Raw genomic sequence first — 13,915 nt, forward strand, 5'->3', positions numbered from 1 at the left:
CTGACCTAGTTAGCGGAGGCGACTTTAATCTCCGAAGAAGGGTAACGTGCGTCTTTAATGCAATTTGAGCACGCCCTGACCAGAAGTGTGAGCGTGTTTGTATACGGTGAATATGACGTTGTGATAGTAGTGTTTAAACTCGTAACGTATTTAAAACAATTAACCCTAACTCTTTTCTGGAACTGTCATTAATACAAAACAATTAAATAAAAGGAGAACCGGGAAGTAATCGGATGGCAATTTTCGTTAGGGTTGAGCCAATATAATTTTATTTTACTTCTTTGGACGTTCTATATCTGGCATTTCAAATTGCCAGAATCTTTTTAAATAAGTAGTGTGCGTGGTAATCAGGATTCAACTATTCGTAAGCTAAAATGACAGTATATCTCATGAGACATTTGCGTTTATTGTCTTTTTTATAGTTGAGACGTTTTTTCTTTATATTTAAGGTGATATTTGAAAACGGATTCATTTCTCCCAATATATCCGAAGTTACCTATATACGCCTGAGAGGGTTGTGCATTGCTATGGGGAATACCAGCCATCTGATAGGGAGCTGTCTGTGGTCCTCTCTAAAATCCTTTTGTTGAGGGTCTCCTGTCGGAATTTGAGGCAAATCTTGACCTATCTTACAAAAAGTTGATTATTTTATACCATATTATGATATCAAATCAAAACGATCAACGCATAAATGATTGGTTTTCTAAAAGAAATCATCATATAGATATGATGTTAATAGGAAGATGATCATATGAAACTTTTCCATGAGCTTTATCACATTTCTTTTTAACTGGCAAAGGAAACGAGTAATATCACACATTACATCGTCATATTTAAAAGCCATAGAGACAAAAACCAAGTCTCAAATTTGGCAAACCAGATGCCTCCAGAGCAAATCAAACGTACGCAGGAAGCGTTTGCAGATGCTATCAAGGAACCATATGGATATACCTATTCATCGATCTAAAGCATTATACGCCCACGGATTTTCGTCTTCGTACAACCACTTTCCACATGACACCCAGTATGCTTACGTACTCAAGTGATCGAAGCAAAACAAAATATGATAAACTTAGACGCAAAGTTCTAAAACTTTCCTTTGTGAACTGAAGCGCCACCGTAGCACCAGCAACATGTCCGTGAAATGGATTGTTTTTATCAAAATATTCCCCCAATAGGCGAAAGGTTTCCTACTACACGTAGACACCAAATTAATTACCAGTTCATGTGAATGCGCCGCCAATTTGGTAAAAATGGCAATGTACCGTTACCTTGCGTCCAGAAAGTCGAAACTGTCATGATAAAAGAAACATCTAAGGGATTTTTCCATCAAACGCCTATCCAATAAAAAGTGCAAGGATGTATTAATAAATAGAAAAATCCTACTCATAACTGTACAACATTATCAATATATGTACATAGGTGGCGTCAACGACACTCGAAAATTACAAGATTTTTTTCAACTCATATTTGATTGAAAATAGACAATTTTACATGAATATTCATTTTATATCCTAGTTTTCAATAACAATAATGGTTAGGAACTACATAGGCTACTATGTTAACCAAAACAAAATACATAGACGAAGTGGGAAAAAATGATGAAGAATACGAAAGTTAATTACATTCCTACAACGAAGTATTATTGAATAAATGATTGCGTTAATATTGGCAAATGTATCTTAAATATTGATAAAAATATGTTTGAAGCAGTTAGAGGGGGCTCTACCAACTAAAAGTGAAACGTACTCCTGCAGCCAAACTGTAAAGTAAACTATGTAGACCTATTTTTTCACATCATGATTTTACCCAGTAAGAATAATAGTTTAATGGGAAAATCTAGTGAATACCACATTTTCATTTTTACTCTTCACCCGTCGAAGGTGTTGATTTTCCTCAATAATTATCTTAAATGGTGGAGAGAACAAAACGTTGGAATATTAGGTTGCGGTGTGGTTCAAAATGTTATGTTAACAGCCTAGGATAATATAACTTGGTCAGCATGCAACAACAGTTACATCATTACAACACATTCAGGTACATAATGTAATTAAAAGATACAACAGAAAAAAATAGAAGAGTTTATACAACACAAGAACATTGCACGTGTCTCGAAAGATGACCTAAGTTAGCTGTTTCGTTGTGATATTTTATAGTAAAAAAAACAAAACAAAATGAGTGTTTAGTATGTTTCAATAGCTATTGAGGTTTTTCACGATATTCACCATTAATATTTGATAAATCTTAAGCTACATTTGACGTTAATGCATTGTTTCAACGATCTAATAACTCAACCAAGTTTTTTTTTTTTTATAACTTCATATATGCAACAGAGGAACTCATGACTTTCAACACCAAAGGTCAAATTTTGAACACATTGTCAAAACAAAATTGGATGTTTTTGTTGTATATTGCATCTGGGGAATCGACCCAATGTCGTTGTCCTAGACAATATAGCGCAGTCACTTTAATTGATGGAACTCAACTCTGTAAAAGGGTCAGTTAAAACTTAAACGAAGAATCGATATGCACCCTGGGCTGATAATAGTGTTTGTTAAGAGACTACAACATACCAAATTCAGTTGATGTACCATTGTACCAATGTACAATTGTATAACTACAAGTGATGATGTTTATTCAATAATCATGTTAAATTGTGCGTTTTCTTTCTTGACATTATATCACGTTTAGACTTGAACATTTTGATATAGGTAAATGAGTCTTTTTGTCGAAAATTGTCAAAATTTCCTCTTTTTATTCTTGTATCGGAGTATAATATTAACATAGTGTCAAATGAAGTGTGGGTCAAGTGAAACACAATTTGGTCCACTATGCACTAATTCTTAGTTTAAATATAAATTGTATTTCAATAATACACAACATTGAGGAATTATTATGTATGTCACACATAGACAAACGTACCAAGTTGCTTATTTTTTGCGTTTTTTTCATGTATAACGTCAGAGTTTTTGTGCTATTACGTCGAACAATTAAATATATGAACAAAATTTTTAATTGCCCTATCATCGGAATGTGCTATGAAGTTGTAAATTGAAACAATGTGATTAGTTACACCAACATCCTATAATATATTTTATTTAAATAGGCCTATGTGACTTTACGCTCGAAAATTCTATGGACGAAGTATTCAATCCCTTTATTAAGTACTTACTGATTAAACTGGTGACAGAATATGAGACCTGTCTGCAGCTTAATGAAACAGCTATTTACTAAACTTACCATGATTAATTCGTATTAGCGATTTAAACTACCACTCTCATAAACACGAACAAAGTAAGGTGTTTACTAGGAAAATTAGAACAACATATACAACGTTCCGACAATGTAAACTAATTTTATAAATGAAAATATAAAAAAAATAAAGGATATTGTTAATTATAGGGGAAAAAATATGTTTGAATAATCGCTTATCAACTACACAAATAAGTATTTCATAGAGCATATGTTGTAAAGGTTGTCCCCGATCCACATACCCACCGGAATCGAATAGAGGGGGCTCTTCCAATTATATTTTGTTTAACTTTAACAGAACCATTTCCAATATCCCATATTCCTAACGCATCCCAATAACACTCATTACTGCACAACTTTATTATATATACAAAGGAGGCATATACGACACTTTAAATCAAAACATCATTATTCACATACATGTTATTGGTAATTGCAAAAAGACATGAATATTCATTTTTGTATTCTAGAATCTGTGAAAATCGATATGTCCGATGACAGGAATTTGTAAGCAGTATGGGACGCCGAATATTTGTTTACCAAATTGCTACCAGTAATTCAAAGTGATCTTTGTTGTGTTAGAGGGTGGGACATAACACTTGCATGAACAGGTGGAAGTATTCTAAACGTCTTTGGAATGTTATTTCTTTATAGTGATCGAATAAGTCATCAGTAACAATAGAGGTTAAGATTTCCATGGGCTACTACGTACAGTAAACATAAAAACACTTAGACGGAATTGGGAGAAAATGGTGAAGAACACGAGGGAAATTTAATAATACTCCGACAATGAGTTATTGTTGGCGAATTTTCTTAAATATTACTAGAAATGTGTTTGAGTAAGCGCTTATCATTTATAAGTATGAGGCGATGGCTCTCCTCCGATATGTCACAATGATTGTCATTGAGACGGCCTACTTCCTTGTTGTAATATTACAATAAGAGATACTAAAGACATATGTTTGTATCATTTTGACCAAATCACCATGTTCTATACACCCATCGATATCATTGAAGATGATATATGAAGGTACAACCTTTGATTGTTTCTGACTATCAGTAATCATTTTAATCCAGTGTCAACATTTTGTCTGACACAGTACAATGTAATGTGATCTCTTTTATTAGGCCTATATAATACTTCACTCTCATCCTCTCTCACCACGTTCCGAATACAATCCTGTAATCACAACTAGGTGATATACCTATACTAGGTTATGTGAGGTAGGGGATATGCAAATAAATTAACACAAGAAGTATAAACTCCGATTTCTTGGCACAGATAATAACGTCTGGCAATATGCCTTTGTATCATTGTAGTAAAGAATCCAGCCACGATTCGTCATCATTCAAGATGTATTTCCTTGTGATGTCATCATATTGAACACGTGGAACAGTGCTACGTGGCTCAATCACGTGATATCATACGATTTATACGTCCATCAGATTCCGTAAATTATCGTCAGTTGCCAGCCACGTTGTTTAGCATATATTAGCTTGTACATACCAGAAAGAAAAATTAAAGGCATTACCTTGTAAATGATTGTGTAACGTTAAAGCAGTTAAGGTACTTTTAAATCATAATACATATTATGGTGTCCATCAATTTGCGTATTAAATGGGTAGTTTCTGGTTATGATCATTTAAAGTGAATTGCATCATTTCAGCAGTTTACTGCATTAGTGATATTGTAACAAATACTATAATAATATGTTAAAAACCAGCCGATGCTCATAACTAGCACAGTAAGTACTAGTGCCACCTAGTGTTACCGTGTTACGAACACGAAAGATTAATGATGCACGGTTGTGGGACATGAAAAGTAGTAACATGTGTTACAAGTAGCACCAGTAGTTACTGTACTAGTTATGTGTTTGAAGTAAAGTAGGTACTGTACCGTGTGATTCCAGTTCACAGCTCTCTTTAAACTACGCCAATTCGTCATTACGAGAACGAAGAAAGGACATGTTCCGGTATACCCATAGGCTATCTGATAGCATAAAACGACTAGAATCGACTTCATTATCTAATGGCGTGTTTAAGAACTCACACCCGATGGTTGACACAGCAACTTCTGTATTGTCCCACAACCGTGTATCAATAATTATCAGCAATTACTACTTTGTGTTCAAAGCATGTGTTACAGGACATGAACAGTAGTTAATATACGAGCCATGAATATCAGGTGGAAAAACAATATTATTGTTGTTGTTTTAATCAAATTATTGATAATGTTACACCCCAGTAAATAAAAACAAAACCACATCTTTAAATAGAAATACTATATTCCTTGATAGGCCAGCAGAAATTACTTTCCCTGTGATTCGTCTAATATCCGAAAGGTGCTGTTTGATATTGATATGTCACGATTCCGAGCGATTTGGTCTTAAAGTATGTTAATACGTTGAGAGCGTCTTTTGCATGCATGATGTTTCATATCAGTAGAAAGATTTTAACGACGAACAAACTCGGTTCTTAGTGCTTATCATTTGCAGTTCCATATGTGAGGGAATCTGTGCGTTCCATGGCAAGCAGCCATGAGTCATTTCCGGCTCGAACAAAGGGTCTTTGTGTGTTACGCAATATAGCCAGCTGGGAATAGCTCAGTTAGCGTGCACACTATATATTTCAAGACGAATAAAAATGCACGAATAGTTTATCGAAAGTTTTAGTTCTAAGTAATAAACGAGCATTTGATGCACTTGGACAATCACATTGTTGACACTTGGAGGTAAATATATCTTTCTTTAACCTGTTAAGTTCTTGTAGCACTGGAGTTATTCAGTGATCGTTTATTTTACTTAATATTATCGACCATTTTCGTATCGGTAAGGCTTGGCTAGGGTACGCTATTCTACTGTACGGATTATGCCGGGATAGGGAAGCCCTATTCTAACGTTATGTTGAGTAGACATACTGTGGGTTACATATACTTATATTTAACTTGTTTTATTGAAGATGTATCTTTATAAATAATCTACAGGTTTTACTTAAGGGTCGATTTCACATTCATATTTTAAAGGAATGTATTATAGAGATTATAGAGATAATTCTAGGAGCCAGTTACGTAAGAGGCTCACATACACGAGGTTGAGATTATGTTCTGGGAGAGCGCCCTCTGTTTCAGCTAAGATGGCGGCGCCCATGCAACGTTAAATTTATAGTATTGTGTATGTATACAAGAATGAGGTTCATAACGTGTAGTTACCTAACGTAACATAACAGCATAGCCTCACCATGTGCATCTTTATTTCTAAGTGTTTTTTTTTTCTATATTATCAGTATTCTTTCTCTTATTTTACTTTTAACCATTTAGAGATATTTTCTCTTATCATATTTAAGGTCATGACTACCCATTTAAAGGGATAGTACAGATATAGCCTTAAAGTGATAGTATGCATAATAGCTAAGATATTTTCCTTCCCTTTGACCAAATTCAATGGTTTGTATTAATTTCGCCATGCACTATCCGAGTTAGTACTGTTTTTCTAAAATGTTATAACTTAAAGCAGTATATATGTTTGGTAGTTAAGCCGTATATGGACAATACCCTTTTGTTTAGTATTGAGGTGTTGTTATTGACAGACGTGCCAGTGACGTAATAGTCGCAGCTACTTCTACTATGTATTGTTATACGTTGGATTAATACCACTGCTAGTTAAGTTAAAGATGTCATAACGATGTCCGTGCATGTACACCTTTTTGGCCTTGGTTTTAGGTGACGTTAATATTTTACCTCTAGAGTGCATATATACCGTATAGTCATTTTTCCTATTTTTCACTTTTACTTACTTCTTCTCTTTGCAGTGTGTCAGGGGGTTTCTCTTGAGTTTTACCACTGCCCTCTTGATTTTACCAATTATATATAATTTCATGTTTAAGTACACGGTGCCACCAGACCATTGGTGAAACACAAAATCCGTTGTTATTTCTGTCTACTACATCCTCACAATTTGGTGCCAGAAGTAGGATGTGTGGCAAAATTTGAAAATTTTAATCAAATCAAGAGGGTAGTGGTGAAGAAAGATGTCTGGAAAGGCAGTGAGGGAGATCCAGAGGAGACTAGATGAGCTGACTATGGAGCTACAGGTGGCCAAAGCAACCAAACAAAGTGAGAAACCCAACAGTGTTTATGTTCTTCCACCGGAGAAGAAGCTCCGATCGTTCTCTGTATCTGATGGATGTCAGGTGGAAAGCTTTGTAGAAGATGTTAGGACGGCTATGAAACTGCGGAGGCTGACTGGAGCAAGTGCTGCAGATTTCTTTATTGCTCATTTAGATGGTCCTGCACGTCGAGAGATACGCCACCGGCCTAGTCAGCTGAGCTCCGACCCTGACAAAATACTAGATGTCCTTCAAGAAACCTTCGGAGAACGGTACACTCTTGGCTCACTGATGAGGCGAGTGTACAACTGTACCCAAGGCGACAGAGAGTCCACCTTTGACTTCGCCTTCAGATTAATGGCGCTGGCAGAGAAGCTGTCTACCCTTGACGATATCCCCAAACCATAGAAAACCATAAGGGAACAGTTCTGCGATGGACTTCGAGACAAAACCCTACGCAGAGAGTTGAAGAGACTGATGAAAGATGAAGGTCACATGTCCTTCATTCAACTTAGAGACTGGGCCCTTGATATGGGGAAAGATGAGTCTCCCAGCCATGACAAGAGGATGGCAGCTGTTTCTTTTGCTGAGACAGTCGGAGACAAGCTCTCTGACACTTTGGAAAGCCTTTCATCAGCAATTTCCAAACAAACTGAAGCAGTTGAAGCTGTGCGTAAGCAACAGTTTGAGTTTAATGCACGGTTTAAGTGACTGGAGGACCAATCTGCCAGAAAGGGGACATTCACCAAAAGACCGAAACGAGACAGGTCAGAGATTAGATGTAGATGGTGCCAGGAGCTGGGACACTACGCCAGTGAATGTCCTAGTCCTGTAGTTGTAAGCTCTAGTGCGTCAAACTAGAACCACCCAGCGACAGGAGCCATGTACTGGGTGACAACTGTTTAAAGTTAGGCTCGATTTCAGAGACAGCATTGGTGGGGAACAGGCCGATCGTGACGGTGAAGTTGGCGGATGTGGAGATAGAGGCTGTAATAGATACAGGCTCTCAGGTCACTATAATACCTGAGCAGACCTTCCAGGAGTATCTTGGGCACCTTCCATTGGAACAGTTGAACTGGTTGAATCTCAGAGCTGCCAACAATACAGACATTCCTTATACAGGTTTCTTCCTGTCAGATGTCCAACTTGGGGGCATTACAATCCCTGAGCGGGACATTCTGGTAGTTAGATTAGCCAAACCAGGATGTATGCTGATATGAATGAATGTTCTGAACCATTGCGCCCCAGAACAACTGGCACAACTTTTGGAATTGCCTTCAACTCATCAACCTCAGATAAAAGCCAAAGTAGTCCAGGGTGTTGTCAAAGTTGCAGGAAGTAGAAAGGTCAGAATTCCAGCGAGATCTGCCATTGTAGTGCCAGTGACAGGTCCTGTATGTTCAGAGGCTGCTGAGGTTATTGTGGAGCCGGTGGAAAACCTACCTGCTGGTGTGCCCGTCTGCTGCACCTTGACTTTTGCCTGTAAAGTTCGTCTCAATCTTCAGGTAGTAAACCTTTCCGAAGAAGAAGTGTAGCTTAGTGTTGATGATGGCAGTGTCAACTTCGAGGGAATAAATAGGCTCAATGCAGACATCAACTACATCCAGATGGACAGAGAACCAGATGCAGAATCCAAAATGTCAATATTACTTTGGAGTGGTCTTTCCAGTGAGCAATGGCAACAGGCAGAGAATCTGCTTCGGATGAATTCTGATGTTTTTGCCGCCGCAGACACTGATCTAGGTTATACAGACAAGGTTACCCATCGAATTTACCTGAAAGATGAAACTCCTATAAAGCAACCATATCGACGAAATCCTCCTTCACAAATAGAGGAAGTAAGGGAACATGTCAGAAAGTTGTTGGGTACAGGAGTTACAAGTAAAAGTACTAGTCCCTTTGCTTCTCCTATCGTCCTTGTCCGTAAGACAGATGGCTCATTACGGCTGTGTGTGGATTACCGCAGACTCAACGAGAAGACCATTAAGGATTCATACCCAATACCTCGGATTGATGAGTCGTTAGATGCACTGCATGGAGCAGAGTGGTTTTCCTCCATAGACCTTTTGGCTGGTTACCACCAGGTGGCAGTTGACAAAGCTGACAGATTTAAAACGAGTTTCACCACACCATTTGGTCTGTTTGAGTATAACAGAATGCCCTTTGGGTTGTGTAATGCACCGGGAACTTTCCAACGCCTAATGCAAGCCTGCCTGAGTGACCAATTCTTTCAGTGCGTTCTCTGTTATCTGGATGATATCCTTGTCTATTCCAAGTCATTCGAAGAACATCTCACTAACCATTCACTAGTCTTTGATAGGTTAAGGAAGTTTGGACTAAAAATCAAACCAAGTAAATGTGAGTTGTTCAAACCTGAAGTGAAATACCTGGGTCATATTGTGACAAGAGATGTAGTAATGACAGATCCAGGGAAAGTAGATGCTGTGAAGAAATGGCCGACTCCCAAAGATGTAAAGGAGCTTAGGTCATATCTTGGTTTCTGTTCCTTCTACAGGAGATTGTTCCTGGGTTTTCTAAAATAGCTGGACCTTTGCATGCCCTTGTTGCTAACTGTTTGAAAGAAAGGAAGAACAACCAACGTGCAGCATTTACCTGGCAGACGGAGCACCAACGAGCTTTTGACACTCTGAAGAGCTAATTATGTTCAAGACCAATACTGGCCTATGGTGATTTCAAGTTGCCCTTTGAAGTGGAAGTTGATGCCTTCCTTGGATTGGGCGCAGTGCTGTCACAGGTCCAAAACGGAAAAAAAAAATGTGTCATAGCTTATGCAAGCAGGACCTTGCGTGGACCAGAACGCAACATGGAGAAGTAATCCAGTATGAAACTTGAACTCCTGGGGATGAAGTGGGCAATAACAGAGAAATTTAGAGACTATCTGCTAGGCTCAACATTTGTTATCTATACTGATAATAACCCTCTTGCCCACCTTAAGTCTGCGAAGCTAGATGCAGTAAGTCAACGCTTGGTTGGAGCTTTGACAGCCTTCGAATTTTCTGTGGCATACAAACCTGGTAAAAGCAACCAAGCAGCATATGCCCTCTCCCGGAGACCTGTGGATAAAGTTCAATATAACCATGTTTCGTCTGCAAAGTATGTGCATACAGCCAGAATGACTACTCTTCCTGCCAACCTTCAACACACACCTACCCCAGAGAAACCAGTATATGTCAGTGCCCTTACATCTTTACCTATGTTCCCGGGTTGTGACAACACACAGCTAGCAGAACTGCAGCAGAAGGATAAGTCGATTGCTCGACTCCTGCACTACATTGCAACCAAACAAAAACCTACTCCTTACGAACGAGCACATGAGAGTGAAGATGTTGTACTGCAGTGTCGGCAGATGAACAAGATCAAGACCATTAATGGGCTGCTGTACAGGCTAACCGAGGACAAGCAAAAGCAACTGATCCTCCCACGTGTTCTCAGGAATGATGTCCTTGTATCATGTCATGACCAGGCTGGGCATCAAGGGTCTAACAAGACCCTTGGATTGGTGAGGAGTAGATATTACTGGCCCAAGATGACTGAACATGTTACTTCTTGGTGTGACCAATGTGACCGTTGTGTTAAAGCTAAAATGGGTCCTAGAAATAAAGATCCACTGCGGAGCATGATCGCTACCAGACCGAACGAGATATTGGCAATCGATTTCACCATCCTTGAGAGGGACACAACTGGTCGAGAAAATGTTTTGGTGATGACTGACGTTTTCTCAAAATATACACAGGCAGTAGCCACCAGGAATCAAACTGCAGAGACAATAACTAAAGTACTGGTGAGAGAAAGGTTCACCAAGTTTGGAGTTCCCCAGCGTGTACACTCTGATCAAGGCAGAAATTTCGAATCATCACTAATTCGTTCCCTATGTTCCATGTACCAGGTAAAGAAAACAAGAAGTACTCCTTATCACCCTGAAGGAAATGGGCAGGTGGAGAGATTCAATCGTACTCTCCATCACCTGTTGAGAACTCTACCTGCAAACCACAAACGGAGATGGTCCGAACATCTACCAGAAGTGCTGTATGTATACAATGCTGCGGAACACCCAGGATTCTCTCCATTCTACATTATGTTTGGCAGAGAACCAAAACTTCCAGTGGACTTCCTGCTCAATGCCAACTCTGACAACTCTGATGATGACAGTCCAACTGATGAATGGTTACTAAATCACGCTGAAACCATGAGGATGGCATACCAGAAAGCAGGGGAGCGTATGACCAGTGAAGCTGCCAAGAGAAAGGTTAGATATGACAGGGATGCTCAGGAAAAACATTTGGCATTGCAAACCAGAGTGTACCTCCGGTCTCATCCTCAAGGACGGCACAAAATTCAAGATCAATAGAGCCCTGTCATATACAAGATTATTGGAAGACCTGGGGGTAAAGCAAGCTACACCATACAGCTTGTCGACAATACTGGTGAAGAGAAAACTGTTCATCGACGAGAGATAAAGCCGTGTCCGATCGTTTACCAGGAGCCTGAGGTTTCCCCGACTGATGATGACTGCTCTCCACCACACCGTCCTTCCACCAACTCAGACAGTAGCACCAGTGACAGAGACTATGATGACCAACCATGACGAAGCATGAGATCTGGTAGAGGAAGACACAGAAACCTGTACCATGAACCACGAAGTGTCCAAACTAACTTCTTAGAGACAAACCCGACTGAGAGTCTAGACAGGCGAGTGAGGCGACTGCAGTCTATCCATGATAGGTCAAAACAAATTTTGGACGCAGTTGCATCCCTTACCTAAAAGAGTCTTCTACTCCTAACACATTCTAAAAATATGTGTTTCTTCAAGTTACATTTTCTATTAATTCTCCAAAATCAGTTCTGAAAAGTTTTAGTTTCAGTTCAAAGTTGTTACTAGTAAAAGTTATTACTAGAAAAATTCAGTAGAAAATTCCAGTGGATTTCTGCTTTCCAATCTTTGGCTACCAGCGTTGATATTGTAAATAGCCAGTCAACTTTACTTGAACTGAAAGTATTTTAGAATACTCTCAGTTGTTGCTGTTTTTATTAACCTTTTCTCTTTTTCAGTGATTGCTGTTACTTTCTGAAGTGCCTCTTCCAGAAAAGTGTGTCCTAAGTCATTTGTAGTTGTTTTCTGGTACCTCTACTACAATACTTTAAGGAAAGTGTTAACAGTTGTATTTCATGTTATGTATGTTTTTCACTGAATGTTTGTATTCACTCTTAAGGTTGTTTAGTAATAATTTCAATCATAGTTTTAGCAGGGGAGTGTGAGGGAATCTGTGCGTTCCATGGCAAGTAGCCATGAGTCATTTCCGGCTCGAACAAAGGGTCCTTGTGTGTTACCCAATATAGCCAGCTGGGAATAGCTCAGTTAGCGTGCACACTATATATTTCAAGACGAATCAACAAGCACGAATAGTTTATCGAGAGTTTTAGTTCTAAGTAATAAACGAGCATGTGATGCACTTGGACAATCACATTGTTGACACTTGGATGTAAATATATCTTTCTTTAACTTGTTAAGTTCTTGTAGCACTGGAGTTATTCAGTGATCGTATATTTTACTTAATATTATCGACCATTTTCGTATCGGTAAGGCTTGGCTAGGGTACGCTATCCTACTGTACAGATTATGCCGGTATAGGGAAGCCCTATTCTAACGTTATGTTGAGTAGACATACTGTGGGTTACATATACTTATATTTCACTTGTTTTATTGAAGATGTATCTTTATAAATAATCTACAGGTATTACTTAAGGGTCGATTTCATATTCATATTTTAAAGGAATGTATTATAGAGATTATAGAGATAATTCTAGGAGCCAGTTACGTAAGAGACTCACATACACGAGGTTGAGATTATGTTCTGGGAGAGCGCCCTCTGTTTTCAATGGTTTGTATTAATTTCGCCATGCACTATCCGAGTTAGTATTGTTTTACTAAAATGTTATAACTTAAAGCAGTATATATGTTTGGTAGTTAAGCCGTATATGGACAATACCCTTTTGTTTAGTATTGAGTTGTTGTTATTGACAGACGTATCAGGGACTTTATAGTCGCAGCTACTTCTACTATGTATTGTTATACGTTGGATTAATACCACTGCTAGTTAAGTTAAAGATGTCATAACGATGTCCGTGCATGTACACCTTTTTGGCCTTGGTTTTAGGTGACGTTAATATTTTACCTCTAGAGTGCATATATACCGTATAGTCATTTTTCCTATTTTTCACTTTTACTTACTTCTTCTCTTTGCAGTGTGTCAGGGGGTTTCTCTTGAGTCTTACCCACTGCCCTCTTGATTTTACCAATTATATCTAATTTCATGTTTAAATACATGGTGCCACCAGACCATTGGTGAAACACAAAATCCGTTGTTATTTCTGTCTACTACATCCTCACACATATTCGACTTAATATATGTTAATTCGTAAACATATGTGATAACCTTTAGAAAATGAAAATATAGTAATTTAATCCAGTATTGGTCAAAATACTGATAATTTGACATTTATTGTGTGAGATGTAAAGAACAATTATTATCCTTTTCTT

The 13,915-nt window shown here is 38.3% G+C and overlaps 2 protein-coding genes across 2 annotated transcripts in view; both read left to right on the forward strand.

Moving 5' to 3' along the window:
* LOC139973187 (uncharacterized) overlaps positions 1-13,915 on the forward strand; it is a 207,771-nt gene that overhangs the window by 56,958 nt on the left and 136,898 nt on the right. The gene's annotated exons all lie outside the window — the stretch shown is intronic.
* Positions 7,182-7,764, forward strand: LOC139973824 (uncharacterized). The gene has a single exon (XM_071980698.1). The coding sequence runs from the start codon at positions 7,279-7,281 to the stop codon at positions 7,762-7,764; it is 486 nt and encodes a 161-aa protein (XP_071836799.1). The 5' UTR covers positions 7,182-7,278.

Source organism: Apostichopus japonicus, chromosome 9 (assembly GCF_037975245.1).
Source record: "Apostichopus japonicus isolate 1M-3 chromosome 9, ASM3797524v1, whole genome shotgun sequence".
Classification (NCBI taxonomy): domain Eukaryota; kingdom Metazoa; phylum Echinodermata; class Holothuroidea; order Aspidochirotida; family Stichopodidae; genus Apostichopus; species Apostichopus japonicus.